At 45.4% G+C, this 17,528-nt stretch overlaps 1 protein-coding gene across 1 annotated transcript; it reads left to right on the plus strand.

Moving 5' to 3' along the window:
* Positions 1-611: 611 nt before the first annotated feature.
* On the plus strand, positions 612-4,865 carry LOC136454085 (VAMP-like protein YKT61). The gene is made up of 6 exons (XM_066454638.1): positions 612-926; positions 1,024-1,121; positions 1,599-1,703; positions 2,103-2,168; positions 2,758-2,844; positions 4,600-4,865. Exons 1-6 carry the CDS (start codon positions 713-715, stop codon positions 4,648-4,650), a joined length of 621 nt encoding a protein of 206 aa, XP_066310735.1. The 5' UTR covers positions 612-712; the 3' UTR covers positions 4,651-4,865.
* Positions 4,866-17,528: the final 12,663 nt, after the last annotated feature.

The following is a 17,528-nucleotide window of genomic DNA, read 5'->3' on the forward strand; positions in this document are numbered from 1 at the left end:
TTAACACATGGTTTTTTTTAACTGTAGGATAAAGATCTAACAGCCTCTAGCCTTCTTCTATCTCCAGCCTTCTTCTACCTCCAGACGCATTGCACAAACTCGCCCCTGTCGCCGTCGGACGCCCCGCCCTTGGCTGTGGCTATGTCGGCACAAATCACAAGCAACAACAAATCACAAATCTCAGATCACGACAAATATTTTTTTCTATGAAAGGACAAGGACAAATCGCGGCTGTGTCGGCACAAATCACAAGCAACAAATCGCGGCGGCGCGGGCACGGGCGGCACGGGCGCAGCGGCGGCATTGGCACGGCGCAGCGAGGCCACAGCGGCGTGGGCATGGGCGGGCACGGGCACGGCGCGGCGAGTAGATCAGACGAAGGCGTTCTAGAGCTAGGGAAGATCTGACGGCCTTAAAATCGTGTGTTAGATTGCTCTAAAACACATGGGTGTGGTATAGTATTTCCGAAAAAGTTTCCAAATGACGGAATCTTGTTTACTACTACACGTCGGCAACCCACTGCCGCTTCTTCCTTCCTTCCCCACAAAGAAAGCCACGTCAAAACGCATCGCGTCGTGTTCGCACCGCACCGTGTTCCCTTCAGAATTCGCTGCTCCCCCGCACCGTGTCCTAGCAACCGGCACCCAATTCGCCTCCCTTCCTCTTCCTCCGCCGCCCCGACCCAACCCAACCCCCGCGGCCGGAACCCGCGATGAAGATCACGGCGCTCCTGGTGCTCAAATCCCCTGGCGATTCCTCCGCCTCCGGCGGCGAGCAGCAGCAGGCCGTGGTGCTGGCCAACGCGTCGGACGTCAGCCACTTCGGCTACTTCCAGCGCGCCGCTGCCCGCGAGTTCATCCTCTTCGTCGCCCGCACCGTCGCCCTCCGCACCCCCGCCGGCAGCCGGCAGAACGTCCAGCACGAAGGCACGTCACGCCTCACGCCTGCCTCCCCCTCGTTTTCTTCCTTCTTCCCCGCCTCCTCTACTGCGCTGATCCGACCTCGATTGCTGATCCCCTGCAGAGTACATGGTGCATTGCTACAACCAGAATGGCCTCTGCGCCATCGCCTTCACCGAAGCCCACTATCCCGTCAGGAGCGCCTTCTCCCTCCTCAACATCGTACGCTACCGCTTCTCTCTGCTCTTGTCCCATCCTAATCCTATCTCCGTCAACTCCCTCCCCTATTATGTTATGTTACGTGGTGGTTACTTCCAACTCAATCTAGTCATGCTGTGCTTATGCTCTATTTCCCTGCTTATCTAATGGGCAACGAGCCTAGACCGCTTGCAATTGCCGTATTACTGACGATTTAATCACTGATCAGTTAGGCCTCATCATCTATTTTTCTGAAGCTAATAACCACATAGCTGCCAATTGGCTTTCCTCTCTGATATGTCTATCATTACTTCCCAACCATATACTGTTGTCATCATACTTTTGATTGTTGTAATGTAATGTCACCCCTTTGTGCTGTATTTTTGCTGCACTGGTGTTGATAAACCGATAATGCATGACCTCCCTTGCGATTGTCATATATGAATAGGATGATGACACATCAGTCTCACAAGGGCTATCCATGTCTGATGTCTTCTACAGGTGCTGGAAGAGTACCAGAAGACTTTTGGAGAGTCATGGAGGACAACCAAAACTGATGTGACCCAACCTTGGCGATACTTGGATGATGCCCTAACCAAATACCAGGTTTGGTTCGTTTGGACCCATACACCACATATGTGATGTTTTTTTTTACATCAGCACTTGAGTAGTTATCTAGGGGCGGAGACTAAATATTTGGAAGAGGAAAACATGAAGCTCTGCTATCTGTCTGAGCACGCTGACTCGCGAACGCTCTTCATCCCGTACATATCACTTGCCATGCTCACGCAGTTATGTCTTGAAAATGTAGCTTATCCAGGAATCTGATTCTTGTACGCAACGAAACAGTTGTTGTACTCATACTTGTTAATTAGGCGTCTGTCCAAATCTGGAACTTTATGCATGTACTGTTTTTCCCCCCTTGTTGAGCACATCGTTGTTCACTGACTAAATAAAGCTTGATTTGTCAATGATTTATTTGTCTTCCGATTATTTTCTTTGCAGGATCCTGCAGAGGCTGACAAGTTGTTGAAAATTCAGAGGGACTTGGATGAAACCAAGATTATTCTGGTAAGTAAGTTCATGTTTGTTGAACCCTCGGGAACATGACTAAGTAGCTTGTCAAATTCTAAATGGAGTTATTTTCATCTGCACCATACACAAGTCCATATATGTTAGGCAATGCTAAAATTACGTCAGGGGGAGTTTTCTTTTACCCTGCTTGGGTTCGGAGCAAAGGAGCAGGATGTTATTACATTGCTGAACTGGTGCTAGAATGTGTTTAGAACACTAGTGTTTTTCTTATTTTCTTTCTTTATGGTTCATTCTTTACTGTTTGCCCATAGAGTTCGATGCTCTGCTTCTGCTTGCTGTAGAAAACTAGTAGCTGACAGAATGTGTGGAGTAAGTGTGCCCCGTCAACTGTATGCTCAGTAATTCTATTACATTTTCTTGTGGAATAGCGCAATATCTGGATTCTTTATTGTTTGCTGGCACTTTGACCAAGTCCCTGCACAGGTGCTTGAATACTCTTTCAATCACCTGCCTTTTGAGCTAGGCTGGTGAAGAGGTCATGAGTTATTGCTGAGGTTAAGGCTAGTCAAGGCTACTTTCTTCTTTCGCAAATTTTAATTTATGTTCTTGATTTTGATATTTGCAGCATAAAACCATTGATAGCGTGCTTGCCAGAGGTGAAAGGTTGGATAGCCTAGTGGAGAAGAGTTCTGATCTAAGTATTTCTTCACAGGTAGGGATATTTTTGCTGTGTATTATGTTGTACAAAGATTCGACATGTTCAACAACTGAGTGTTGCAGAAATGTGTATGTTGCGATGAATTTGTGGTCACACAAGAATGGACCGAGTTCGGAACGATGATATACGTGATCGCCTAGGGGTAGCACCAGTTGAAGAAAAGTTTATCCAACATCGGTTGAGGTGGTTTGACCATGTCCAAAGGAGACCTCCAGAGGCACCAGTGCATTGTGCAGTCCTAAGCCAAGCTAATAATATGAGGATAGGTAGAGGAAGACCGAAATTGACATGGGGAGGCAATAAAAAGATATTTGAAAGCTTGGGATATACCTAGAGATCTATGTTTGAATAGAAGTGTTTGGAAAGCAGCTATTGAAGTGCCTGAAACATGACTTAGGGCTCTTGGTGGGTTTTAACTCTATCCTACCCTAACTTGCTTGGGACTAAAAGGCTATGTTGATGTTGTATGTTGTCCAAAGACATACAAGTTATGGCCTATCGGCAATTGGTCAAAATCTGTCCAGTTGCAACCCCTTGTGTAAAATACTGATTGAAAGGCAACTTCTGAAGTTGTGTAGTGTCTAAGTTAAGCATTTGAATATGTGTGAATCTTCACAATTGAAATTCGAAAAATTGGATCTATGACACCACAAGGTGCCAGTTTTAGGAAAACACCACTGAAGCAGCCTTAAACATTGATACCACCAAAAGATGCCATAGTTCAGATTTTGACCACTCAGTACACTTCTGTTGTGTTTTTTTATTATTCCCATTTTTCTTTCTACAATTTTTGGGGCCATATTTGCCTTGGGTTTGAAGGGCGGGCCTGATGCAAGCGGTAGAGTCTTACCGCCTGTGACCGGAAGGTCCTAGGTTCAAGTCGTGGTCTCCTCGCATTACACAGGCGAGGATAAGACTTGCCACTGACACCCTTTTCCAGACTCCGCACAGAGTGAGAGCTCTCTGTATTGGGTACGCCCTTTATATTTGCCCTGGGTTTGGGGTTGATACTATCACTTGAGGAAGCCCGTTTAGTCAAAACGAGTTGAGCAGAGGGGCAGGGGAGACGCAGCTCTGCTCCTCTCACCACTATGTGCCTGCTCCTCTCACCACTATGTGTCGCTGTTCCTCCAAAGCTGCCACAACACACCATATCCGGCTGCCCCTGCTCCAGATCAACACCGCGGACCAGGTAACTGGAGCCAAAGCTCTGCACCTCCCTTCCATGGTGTGGCCAGCAAATGAAGATGTAGAAGGGGCAGAGGAGGATGGGCTGAAGGAACTGAGGGCGGTGTGCCCCTGCTATGATTGATCTGAGTGGGGGACATAAGCGCGGTGGTGGAAAAAGGCACCTGGGACCGATGCTATGCTTCGGTTGCCCCATGGGATAAAGGTTTTGGCCTAGACACAGGAGGGGTGGGGCAAAATGGTTAACCTGCACCTTTCAGTGTCACTGTAAAAATTTCCTTGTAAATTTGACCATATATAGGACCAAATTTCTTGGTCTACCCCCTTGTGTCTTAGAAAGAAAAGGTTGGATGCAAAATCTACACTTGTAGAATCATTTATAGTAACAATTGTTGCTTTCATCGACATGTCATAGCTGTTCCATTGTTTGCCTGGAGAACTTCCTAGAAAAATGATAGCAGTCGTGTGTGAGTCCAGCAACATTAGGCTAACTGGTCGGTTAGCCAGTCCGTGGCTTGTTTATGATATGTTCGTGCTGACATTCCCCTAACTTGTATGCAGATGTTCTACAAGCAGGCGAAGAAAACCAACTCTTGCTGTACCATCCTGTGAATTGAGGAAGCTGTGCATCCTAGGGCAGTGGAGTTGTGTTTAGTGGTACTGGTGCCAGACGTATGTATCATGCTTCATGCCATGCCCTTTCCTTTGCTCTCGTATCTGAAGAATGAATGGCATGAGCCTGATCATTCGTTCTTGCCCAAAGTGTGAAACTAAAGTAAAGGTGGTATAGTTGCTATTGTGAATTGTGATGGGAGCTGTGCTTGCCACTTGTTCTTTCTGTTTGGCGACTTGTTTGCCCTTTTGTTCCCCTCCTTTTTCAATTTGTGTTGGAGACCCTCCAGCCATACAGCACCGACGAAGAACGAGGAGAAGAGATAGATGGGAAAAGAAGATAAAGAGAGGTAGTAGATGTGTTTTCTGACGATTGGGTGCTGGATCCCTCAATAGATCGCGACTGTCTCATATATATAGAGGGGGTGGTCTTATCCCAATAAGAGAAAACTCCAGATTGTGATCTCTAAGTTTCCTATGCGAAAATACGTCAAATCCCGACCAAAATAGTGTTTAGGTTGGACTCGTACAGGCGAACTGGCCTAGCCGGTTTTCACGGGGCCTGGTCAACCACAGGGGCAGGCAAACCGGCCTGTCCGGTTCCCAAACTAGCATGGCCGGTTCTGCTGTAGTCCGGTGCAGAAAATCTTCTAAAAATTGTAATTAGTTCATCAGGACTTCAAATGAGGCGAAACATATATGTTTTTCGATCAGCTCAACGAGAGGAATGCAATGGTGCAATCTAATCTTGCATTTGAGAAACTTGACCAAACCGGGCTGGGAACCTGCCAGGCCAGTTCTAGCAGGGTCAGCACCCCAAAACGCCATTTCTTCGTCCGGGCTTCAAATGGGATGATCCAAATATGTTTTCTGACTGTCTTGATGATAGAAACATGATGGCGGAGTCCTTGTGCATTTGAGCCACTTTAGTTGTCAACAATTGCATAAGCATTCACAACAATTAAACGTGTTGGGATAAGTGAAGCCGTTGCATCATGGAAAACAAGCATTAATATGGGCAATCCCAAACATGAGCAAACTTGATGCAGTTAATAGTGCTCAAGATTTTGCTACTTAGAGATGCTATGTGAAACAAATTTACTTGTAGCTTAGATATATAGACTCACTTAAACAGATGATATTGAGCTTATGCTCCGCGAGGTCTCTGCTGACTCCGGTCATTTACTAAGGAGACCAAGCAAATATGTCGGCGTTCTTGAGATGCGAGAAAGTTTGCGAAGGAGAATAGTTGTGGGTATTCGACATCTATGCTTGACCCCTTGGCCAACTAGTTGGACCCCACGATGGGGCTCTGAGTGGCTAGGGCACTAGAGGTTGCATTGTCTCCTCTAGTTGGATGCATCTGTATAGGTCGAAGAGCATTTTGATAGATTGGACGAGAGTCTCCTCTAGAGTTATCTTCATGGCAAAAGAAGAAGATACTAACCATGCTTGATGGTGAAGGTATGGAATACCCTAGAGCTAGATATTTTTGCATGGCAGAAACTATAGAGCTAGATATTTTTGCATGGCAGAAAATATCTAGAAAACTAGATAAGAATGAAGAAATTTGTAGAGTATAGATATTTTTTTCAGAATAGTGCGTAATGTGCCATGTCATAACACTATAAATAGGGGGGTGCACTTCAACTACTAGGGATCATACCACTATAAGAGCTAAGCCTAACAATGTTCTTGTAGCCAAACTAGTCAATATTTTTACTGATGTATAAGAGAGAAGAAAGGAAAGAGAGTAAAAATATGGGGCATGGTTGAAAAGTTGTACATATATTAATAAACAAATTATAGACAAATAGTACACAACTATTATATATATATAGCTTTTACAATTATTTACTATAGAAGTTTTATTACGCATATATTCCACGTTTGGTGGGAAGCTTGGGAACATGCTTTGAAGGAGGAGGAGGATCGCGAGAAGCAGGGGAGGATCATGAGTGGGAGGAGGAGAACCGCGAGAAACAGGGGAGGATCACGAGTGTGTTAAGATGTGGGCTCTGAGAGTTAGGAGGATGTTTTCTATGACGAGGCCGTATTGTAGCAAAACCTATATACCATGAGATGGATAGAGTAGAAGGATTTTTTACCTTTTCACATGGCTCAAATATTCTTTCAATCAAATTCAGATGTTTAGGTGGTCCATATCTGAGCTTTTGGTATTGGCGACCCTGCAAAATAAATAAAATTAGTCTTATTTATATTAACCAACTTTAATTTAAGTTACTCCATATAGAAATATTCAAATAAATATTAGATGTTTGTTCGTAAAGATTTAAACAAAAGTAAAATTACCTGTTTGGCCCACCACTTCTTGTCTTTGACAACAAGTCGATTCATTATTTTTTCTTTCTAAAAAGTATACAATTTTTTTGTATCTCTGACCTTTTTCTTTACACTCTTAATATTATGATTTGCTCCTTTATCGCACAACTTTTATTTTATTATCTCGTAAGAATCTTCAGATAGTTCTTCGAAACTGAAAGATTCTATCTCCTCCACACAATATGCATACAACAGTAATGTATGAGCTTCACTTCAATTGATCCTGTAAAAGGAGTTAGTTCAGTCTACTGCATTTGTTTGTGTTGTGTTCTGTGCTGAGCTATTCTTCTACTAAGCAAAGTTACCTGGTGGTGCTAACTGGTGAAGATAACGGAGGTAACGGGGACCAGTTGGCTTGTCTGTATCGTGTAGACTGCCGAACCGATTGCTACCCTCAGCCTCCTCCTTCCCTATCAGGTGAACTGTATCCCAGCATAGATGATGAAGAATATTAGTTTTATGCCCTTCTGAAAAGTAGAGCAATAATATAGCAGTCTTTTGGTTTCTAACATCCGAATTCTGAAACACGGATTTATGTAGTTATAACAACAGTGATAGTATTCAGATATAGTGTTAATGTCTCATGCATGCTAAATGCACAAGACATACACCCATTACAGATTTTATGAATAATTGTAGGAAGCCAGGATTAACTGGTATTAGGTGAATTATCACAGGAACATGCAAACCAACCTTCAGCTTTTGCTGCTCTTCAACCTTAGAAGTTAGTTCAATCCTTTTTTTAGTTTCCTCAAGAAGACTTGTCTTCTCTGATAGTTTAACCTTTAAAATAAAAGCAAATCAGACAGTTCCAACAGGTAAACATAACAAATACATTGTACCTTTGCATACATGTGAAAAACTAATACGTGAAAATAGCATTACACCCCAGTTCACATTAAAAAATGCTAATAGAAGCAATGAAATACGCGTCATATTTTGGGTACACGTTCACCACCGGCGACGAGGATCTCACCATCTTCTCCCCAACTCCTTTTTTTGAACCTAAAATACTGCAGGGGAGGCCCCCACAGTAAAGTTTTTATTTAAAATAAAGCGAAGCCCAACAACTATTTGAGAAACAACAAGGAGAAGAACTGTACAAGAGCAGAAAGAAAGAGGAGGGGTCCGAGGTGGAGCAGAGAAGAATGACAACCCCACAACTGAAAAGGGAGAGAGCCAACAACACTAGACTAGGACTGCTAAAAGGAATAAGAAAATCGCTCTTTTAGAGTCACAGAGTCTAAGAGCCTGTAAATTAGCTTCATCCAAAAAAACTTTGCTTCTAGGAGCTAAAGGAAGGGCGACCACGATCAAAGATGTAATTGTTCCTCTGCTTCTAGATTTGCCAAGCTCCAATGATGAAGATCTCCATGAAGAAAGGGCTCTGAAATTGCTGCTTAGCTTGAATCAGCATATGAAAAGAAATCCATGGAGAAATCCCAATGAATGCCAAGGTACTGCCAACAAGCTTGGCTAAAAGGATAGCTGAAAAAGAGGTGAAAGGTAGTTTCCTCCAAGTTGTTGCTGCAGAGTATGCAATTGTAGTTATTTCCTTCTAGCTTGTGCTTTTTTCTTTTGAGGATGTTCCTTGTGTTGAGCCTATCCATTAAAAGAAGCCAGGAGAAGACCCTGAGTTTATTGGAACATCTGGAATCCCAAACCCAGATGAACAGAGTAGGAGGTTAGACGTTCTTGTAAGGGAGATTGTAGAACTTTGAGGAAGAGTAAGTCTTGTTTCCCCAAATGTATTGCCAAGAATCTTTTGTATTGTGATGAACTTGAATTGTTTGAATATAATCTTGAATGCTTTGAAACTCTTGATATGCTTGTTCTGAGATAGGAAGATGAAACTGGGTCTCCAGGGAGTTGTTTGACAGAAACTGTGCAACTGTGATATTCTTATTCTTTGCGAAGGAGAATAGTCGTGGGTATTTAGTTTTTAGGATGTTGTCATTCCAGTGATCAGACCAAAAGAGGATAGTAGAGCCATCTCCAATTTTACATTCAGCAATTCATCTGAATAAATCACAAAGTTTTAGGATATCCCTCCACCAAAAGGAGCCTCTATCAGTTGTTGCATGAGGAACTTGACCATTGGGGTAATGGGCATTCCAAATAAGTTTGACCCATGGAATTTCCTTTTTATTGTAGAACTTGTCCAAATGCTTTAATAGAAGGGCCTTGTTCTGACTCCAGAGATTAATAATTCCCAGGCCTCCTTTTCTCTTGGGCTTTGCACATTTCTTCCAAGCCACAAGGGGTTTCATTTTGGCATTGCTATCGGACCCTCTTCAAAGACAATGTCCCCTTGCTCTATCTATGTAGTCCAGGACAGTGGCTAGGACTTGTAGGGTACACATGGCAAAGGTGGGGAGGGAAGACAAGACCGAGTTGACCAGTTGAAGTCTTCCAGCGTGAGTCAAGAAGTTTGAAGTGGTAGTGAGTTTTCTTTCAGTTTTACTCATAAGAGGTTCAAAATGATCAACCCTGGGCTTTGTGGTACCCAAAGGTAACCCTAGGTAGGTGAAGGGCAAGGATTCAATCTTGCAACCAAACGCCCCCGCCAAGAGATGGGCCTTTTGTCGAAAAGATTCAAGGGGACTAGGCATGACTTGTTGTAGTTGACCCTCAATCTAGTTGATTGTGCAAAGGATTCCAACAGTCCTTTCAAGGTAAAGAGTTCTTTTTGGAATGCTTTCATGACACGGAGGGTGTCATCAGCGTATTGTATTATTGGGTATTGATCAAGCTCATAAGAGGGTATGGGAAGTTCAAACAGGCTATTTTGGTATCCTTTGTTGATGATGCACTGTAACAGATCCGTAGCAAGGACAAATAAAAGGGGTGACAAGGGGTCCCCTTGTTTGACCCCACGACAACAATGAAAATGATTATTAGGGACCCCATTGAGCAAGATAGAGGAGGTACCAGAAGCAAGAATTCTTTGAATCCAATCTAACCACTTATCCCCAAAGCCCAAGTGACTCATCATATGTATGATTGTATTGTGCTCTATTGTATCAAAAGCCTTCGTGAAGTCCAGTTTTAGAATTACAATTTCCCTCTTAGAGTGTTGACACTGGTATATGTATTCATAGGCCCAGGCAAGACAGTCTTGGATTGTTCTTGTTTTGATGAAGCCGTATTGGTTTGTGTGAACCAGAGGGATAATCTTTGTCTGCAACCGATCAGCAAGTAGTTTTGTGAAGATCTTAAGTACACAGTTTAGAAGGAAGATGAGCCTAAAATCATTTGCACTTGTTGGGTTGTGCACTTTTGGGACCAAAGTGATAAAGGAGCAGTTTACAGATTCCAAGTCTAGAGTACCATTGAAGAAATCAAAGCATAGGGTATAGATATCCTCTTTTATTATGTCCCATCATCTCTTAAGGAACAAACCATTAAAGCCATATGGGCCTAGAGCTTTGTCAGTCGACATTTGCTTGATTACCTTATCGATGTCCAGGGTGGAGAAGGGCCTGGATAGATGTTCTAGGTCATCACTTGGTTGAATCAGCTCACTGAGATTGTAGAGCATTGTTGGGTTGGAGGAACATCCCATTCTCTTTTTGTACTCCTCAAGCAGTAGAGTAGCTTTCTCATTGTGGTTTGTGACTGTTCTACCATCATCAGTTTCTAGACTAGTGATGGTGTTCAATCTATACCTTTCTGTGGCAGCAGCATGTAAGAATTTTGTTCCTTCATCTCCCAGCTTAGTCCATCTCACAGTGTATCGTTTTTTTCGAATATTGTTTTTTTTATATCTGAGCAATCTGAGGATATGGGCTTTTAGGATTGCTCTGAAGTTATATTCCTGAATGAAAAGTGTTCTTTGCTCCTCTAGAGCATCCAAAACTTCTAGATTACCGTTACAATTCTTGAGCAGGTTGTAGAGGTTTGATAATTTTTTGCCCCACTTTTTGAGAGCAGCCCTCAGTAGCTTGAACTTGGCAGAAATTCTTAAAGCACTATTTGGAGCATTAACTTCAGTGGCACGTACAAGATTATTAATACAAGACTTGACTGACCCTTGACATACACATACGCCGCCCCAAGTCTTTATAACAAACTAATTTAAGCTGTATAGTAATTTAATATTTTACAACTAGGCGCCCTTAAGTAATCATTAATCACATGACAGCTGGCTTTTCTTGGATCAACAGATTTACAGACACTGATTATATTAACCAAGTACAGACGGCAGGCTCAAACCGTAGAAAGTTGATACGCTGTTACTTATGAAGTGGCCTGAGAATTGCCTCACCTGCTGCCGACTGACCTGTCGGCCTCCCACGGGCCGACTGGACCTCCGGATGCCGACAGTATAGACGACGGGCTATTTTGGCGGGTTCGGATGTTACGCGTGCGCACGTGGGCCTATCGGCTAGTGAGAGACCGACATGATGCTATATGTCAAATTTTTGTATAACCGTTTTTAGATTTGCAATTAATCATTAAATAATATTATTTAAAAAGAATTCGGAATACACCGAGGTGGTGGAACTGTCCATGGAGACGGGCCATAGCTGAGTACTGCCTGGAGACACTGGCACAGCCCGGCGACGGCGAGGAAGGGCTGGTGGGTGGTGGCTGGCCCTTGATCTGTCGTACATGAAACACGATGAGTCGCTTCCCGTTGGTTGGTTTCTTCTGTTGGTCACGATCGAGGCGTGATTGATTGCTCTAGGAAGGATTTTGATAATCTTTCTGTATACTTGTATAATGTCCGTGCTAACGTTAAAAAAAATCAAATAACTAAAGTTTTTGTAAGAAAATATTTGTTTGCCAATTAACAAGATATTAAAACAAATCATACACAGCGGAGGAAACATCTCAGTTCATATATATTATACTATATTAAAAATATAACAATACGTGATGATACAGTGCAACCATAATTCAATTAATAATAGATTCATATTTATTTTCCAGGAATCAATATCTAGATATTATATAATACAAAATATCTAGAAGTCTTCACCCATATCTCCAGTTGTTTGTACCAAGTATATTGCCTCAAATAATCAATGATGCCAAACACAAGTTCATGCTTCCCTTTGTCCACTCCCACAAGGAGAGAATAATCTAGCATGACATTCACTGACTGCAAGTACAATAATTATGTTCACAAATGTTTTTATTGAAAACATAACTGTCGGTAATTGCGGCTTGCGGCGAGGCAAAGCGAGGCGAGAAGAGCAAGGGCGGAGCGGCTCGGCGGCGGAGGACGCGGCGCTCCGACGGCTTCGAGCTTCGTCAACCATGGCCTCAGCTCGAGGTGCTCTAGCGGAGGCGGGGCGCGGCGCTCCCATGCTTGGCCTCGGCAACGACCATGACCGGCCTTTTATAGCCGGAGAAGGACGGCGCTCCCGTGCTCCTCGTGCCTGGGCACGGCAGTGGCGACGCGGAGCCTACGCGGCGGACGCGGCGCGGGCGTGTGCGTGCTCTGCTGCGGCCTGGGCCAAGACGAGGAGGCACTTGGGTTGGGCCTAATGGTGGAGAGGGGGGCATACACCTCGCGCCCCGGAGTGCGTCCGTGCACCGCCGCGCGCGGTCCATGTCCGCGCTCCGCAGCGCGTCGCGGCGGCTCAAGTTGATTGATACAGCCGAGGAGGCACTTGGGCTGGGCCTAATGGTGGGCAAGAATGTCATTTCACCGTTGTTCTCTCTCCTGAACCGGCTGCAATTAGTCCGCGGTGACCTGTGGCCTAATTTTACCGAACCAGAGTGTCTTCTGGCAAAATGCTCCAAAGTGGATGTCCGCCAGCAAAGAATCATTACTTTGGATGTCCAACAGACAATTGTCCCTATATAGTATCTGATATATATATATATATCAGATACTACACATAAGAAAAGTGATAGGAAGATAAGTAAATTTCTACTTATATGGAGATCAGGCTGGCATGATAAGCATAGGGCATAAGAAATATGATAGTCCGTTAACAGGACTGTTTTAGGTATACTGTCTGTCGAGTTCTTGCGCATCAGTAAGCTTCTTAGTTTTACTTATCAACGCGTCCAATAGCTAGACGACCGCCAGTTATCTCTAACCATTCTGTCTACGGAATTCAATTCAACCCTGCGTTTTGATAATCGTCTCGATCGGGTGTGAGAGCTGACTTTGACGGACACGGCCAGAATGGAAGCATAACTGCAGATCAGAAATCTTGTATATACTCTTGCTTGATGGCCATGCGCGCATGTTACGTTGCTGAATTAACAAGAGTGCCGAGCGCCGGCGGAGCTAGAGCACTCGACCACAAACGCACCCACGCCATGCACTTGCACTTGCATGGCAGCGCCAATCTGAATCTGATGGGCTATCGGCATGCGCGCTCATGCGTGCGCCGTCGTGCGCTCGTCGATCTCGATCGCTTGGATTCAACTGCTGCCCGTCAGGTCGATCGAACTTGAACCCATCTTATTTAAGAACTCGTCAACACTGCTTTGCATGCCAATCTAATCTGGTGTGGAGTATGCAAAATTAAATTGAAGATGCAGAAGCAAGAATTGAAGCGCAATAGGATTCAAACCTATATCAGAAGACTGCGCGGCAGTCCCAGGCACCACCAACGCCTCGTGCCGGTCAATCTGTGCACCTGGCGCCCGCGACCGGCACCGCCATGGCAGCTTCATCTGCATCCATGGGGATGGGATCGCCACCGATTGCAGGGTCCGTCCTTGAACCACCAATCCGATAAATTCAATCCCGTCTGTGAGGGAGAGGTTTGCGGTGGGAACCAGGGAGGCGCCTGTTGGAGTCTACGTAGAGGGAGGAAGAAGGAAGGAGCGATCGCGGTGTGTTAAGCGATCTTGCACGGCCGCGCGCGGTGACAAGCGTCGCGACTGGCGAGAGGAAGAAGGGGTCGCGGGTGTGGACGTGGGTACGCGCGGACGGGTATAGAATCGTCGGTGAAAAAACACGAGGGGAGCCAGGCGCGGGAACAGAGAAACACACATGATTCGTATGTTCCCGACGTCCTTCTCTCGTGGGTCCACTTGTCAATCTAAAGGGTAGAAAATTTTTACGCTGACAATGGATTTACAATTTCTTCGCTCCTTTATAGTATACTAGCAAATATGCACGTGCGACACGCACGTGTTTCTACAAACTATTTGAAATGCAATGGCAATGTTAATTGAGTTGTTGATATACAATAAAGGTAGATGGCAAGTGTTTGATTGATTTAATCGGGTCGTGTAGAACAAGGTTCAAATTTTTTGTTCGTTAGGATGTCTCAGCGCTGCAGTTTGACTTGATACCTTTTTGAACGGCTCGTGCTATCCCTATCTTATCATATATCCATAGTTCTTTCAATCCATCCTCGTATGGGTGGAGAACCTCCATCCTTGTATGGGTGGAGGACCCGTCGTAGTCTTAGTTGCGCTACCGGAGGGTGTAGAGAAGAGAGCACTCATTTGGAGTAAGCTTACAACTTATATATTTTCAGCAGTTATCCTTTCTATATTTGGCTACCCAATGTTTACTGTAGACACATACAAATAATGTGAGATATTATGACTTTATTAAATGAACAGATATAAATAAACAATCATCTCTAGATGCAAAATAATTATGATTTATATAATGTAGCATTAATTTATTTAGCAGGTCTATCTAAACATAACTTTTTTTTACTTTTTGCCCTCATAAACAATGTAACCTTATATTTTTTCCCTTTTTGCATGATCTTTTTTTCATTATTCCTTACAAACATGTTTAGATTTTTGTTTTCCACCTTTTTATCATACATTATTTTGATTTAGGGATTGTTTGTCCCTCACGTGTGAATTGTGTTGTTTTACGTACCTTGATCTTATTTCCACCTCCACGTTGCTGCTGCTGTTTATTCACAATATGGTACTATAAGTAATGCAAGGCGTAGAAGGAACGATGCTCTGTTGGGCTGCCTAATGTGACCAGCCCATTAACCAAGGAATCCAATTTATAATTTATAATTATTTGAAAAAAAAAACGAATCCAGGTCAATCCGATATTCCGGATCTGGAGCACTATTGGAAGAGAGGCTCGGTAATCAGCATCTTCCTCACGCTGTTAAAGTGCAGGCGAGCAGGCTGGAGCAGCGCTGTTAATTCGGTTGCAAGCGGAGCTAACCTGCACTCTTCCACAGTTATGCGCCGTGTACTGCTCGTTGTCTAATGTGCTGACGGATCGGAGGAGACACATGGCCAACACCCGAGTGGCCGAGTCCGTCGCCGTGCATCCAACTTCGTTTCCGTTGCTCAGGCCGTGTGTGACTTCGTTTCTATTACCTGGGCAGAGTTTTCTCCGATCCGTTTCAAAATAGGAGTACACGTCTCGCTTTCCTCCAAACAATCAAACTTTTAAAGTCTACTACTTTTAAAGGGAATCTTACTTTAGAAGGAGTCTTACATCTTACCTGTAAGATCACGGATGACGAAGAACTCATATAGCACGATATTTAGATCGAATGATTATTATAGAGGAAGAGCCTTCTAAAAAAGACTTGCTCTTTTACGGTGTGATGAACTTTGTATGAAAGCTTGGTTCTGAGATACCTGCCTACCGAGTCCTGATTCCTGAACCATCATCATCATATGGTTTCATACGTTTGCAGTCATGATTCTTTTCTTTCTTTCTTTTTGAATTCGAGTGGTGGAGAAGAGAGAGAGAGAATGAAAGCTGAAATGGTTGGAAGATCCATGACGAGGCCCAAAACGCTAAGCATCTATCCCATTCATGCCCGGCCCATCACAATTTCGTTCTCCTGCTTCACCGGCGCGTTCGGTTCTACCAACGCCACGTGTCTGGCTTGCACTTACCGTCGTCACCAACAATACAAGGGGACGGTCCGAACGCAATTTTTTGTCCACAGTACGACCCCTCCATTGATGTCCCGTGAAGCGCGCACGTCCCACACTCATGTTCTCTCCTCCTCTCCTATATATACACTCCACCACACGCACGTCGCAATGCAAGGACGACATTGACGAGGCTACCCAAAGCTTGCAGCAGCACTCACAAGAGCAAAATCACCACCCCTGCAATGGCCCAGAGCATGAGGATTGTGGCGCTGGCCCTGGTGGCCCTCCTGGTGGTGGCGGCGTCGGTGCCCGCGGCCACCGCGTACGGCTGCTACGACGACTGCTACGAGCGGTGCGCCAACGGCAAGACCGACCCCGCCTGCACCAAGATGTGCAACCAGGCGTGCGGCACCACGGACCAGGGCGCCGCCGCTGGTGCCGCCGGCGGCCCCCCGGCTTGATCGCCCAGCACATTACTTCATCGGTTCAGCTCCATATTATATATAATCGCTGCTCCGTAAGCCCACATATTATGATTCATCTTCCTCGCTCTTTTGATTTCTCGACCCATTGATTTTTTTCCCCTCCTCTCTTCTTCTACTACTGCTATCTGTCTGTTGTGTTCATGTCTTCTCGTGTATCAATCGACTCATCCTTTTGTAATTCCTGCAATTTGTAAGTGAAATGACCTCTATGATTCAAGTTTCTTTTTAAATTGTAATGTTTGTGCCCCGATCTGCTTCCATTTTCCTGTATGCATAAGAATATATATACTAGTGTATATCCTTGTGCTTTCTAAAAGCATAGTTTAAAAAAGGAAAATTTTGCTGTGGGACACTGGAAAAACATGTAATTGACCGGTACACACCGCCGGACCGAGAATTGCCAAAAGACACCGTAAATTTGTGGTTCTTTTCTCAGACACACCGTACCGATTATTTTATTCATTTCTCAGTTTTAGGGAGAGAGAAGTGGAAGAAATGTCTAAACTAGCCTTGTCTTCGACCTCCGGACCTTTGCTGATTATTTGCTGTAACACACGCCGCCACCGATTTGGTCATTGGTCGGCCGGTGAGATCCCCACTTGCCGCTCGGGTCCTCTTCCTCCGATCTACTCCTCCGATGCCAGCGGCGCCCTCCTCACTCCCTCTCCCTCTGCCTCTCCCTCCCTCGCCCTCTCTTGGTGCGTGTCGGCGCGAGCACCATGGCTGGCGGGCAGAGCTGTCGCGGAGAGGTGGCGCGCAGTCGACGGCCTTGATGACGCCGGCGCCCTCCTCAATCGCCCTTGCGCTCCCTCTCCCTCCCTCGCCCTCTGTTGGTGCGTGCCGGAGCGAGCGCCATGGCTGGCGGGAAGAGCTGTCGCGTGCGCGTGGTGCGAGAGCGCCACTGACCTCCGCAGGTCGGGCCGCGCACCCGGCTGGCGTGGTTCGCCTGCTGCGTGCGCCTGCTCTGTTTCCCCGGGGCCGCCGAGCAATCATGCCGCCACTGGTGCGGAGCCGGCGGCAGTAGGGAGGCGATGGTGCTGGGCGAGGCAGTGCAGAGCCGGCCGCAGATCCGGTGGCGCTGGGCGAGGCGTGGAGGAGGAGCCGCTCGATCCGGGCCTCGAGGTGTGGTGGAGGAGACCCTTGGCCCGTGCCCTCTCTAGGCCCAGCCCCAGCTCGTCGGTGACGTTCAACTCCAGTCATGGTCGCGCCGGCCAGAGGCTGAAGACAAGGGCAAAAACGACATTTCTTCCACCTTCT

This window comes from Miscanthus floridulus, chromosome 5 (assembly GCF_019320115.1).
Source record: "Miscanthus floridulus cultivar M001 chromosome 5, ASM1932011v1, whole genome shotgun sequence".
Classification (NCBI taxonomy): Eukaryota; Viridiplantae; Streptophyta; class Magnoliopsida; order Poales; family Poaceae; genus Miscanthus; species Miscanthus floridulus.

Bases quoted from the DNA above. Each gene is read 5' to 3' on its own strand.
- LOC136454085 (XM_066454638.1), top strand. From the start codon at position 713: ATGAAGATCACGGCGCTCCTGGTGCTCAAATCCCCTGGCGATTCCTCC. The intron at 927-1,023 runs GCACGTCACGCC...GATCCCCTGCAG, and splicing joins GCAGAACGTCCAGCACGAAG to AGTACATGGTGCATTGCTAC. The intron at 1,704-2,102 runs GTTTGGTTCGTT...TTTTCTTTGCAG, and splicing joins ATGCCCTAACCAAATACCAG to GATCCTGCAGAGGCTGACAA.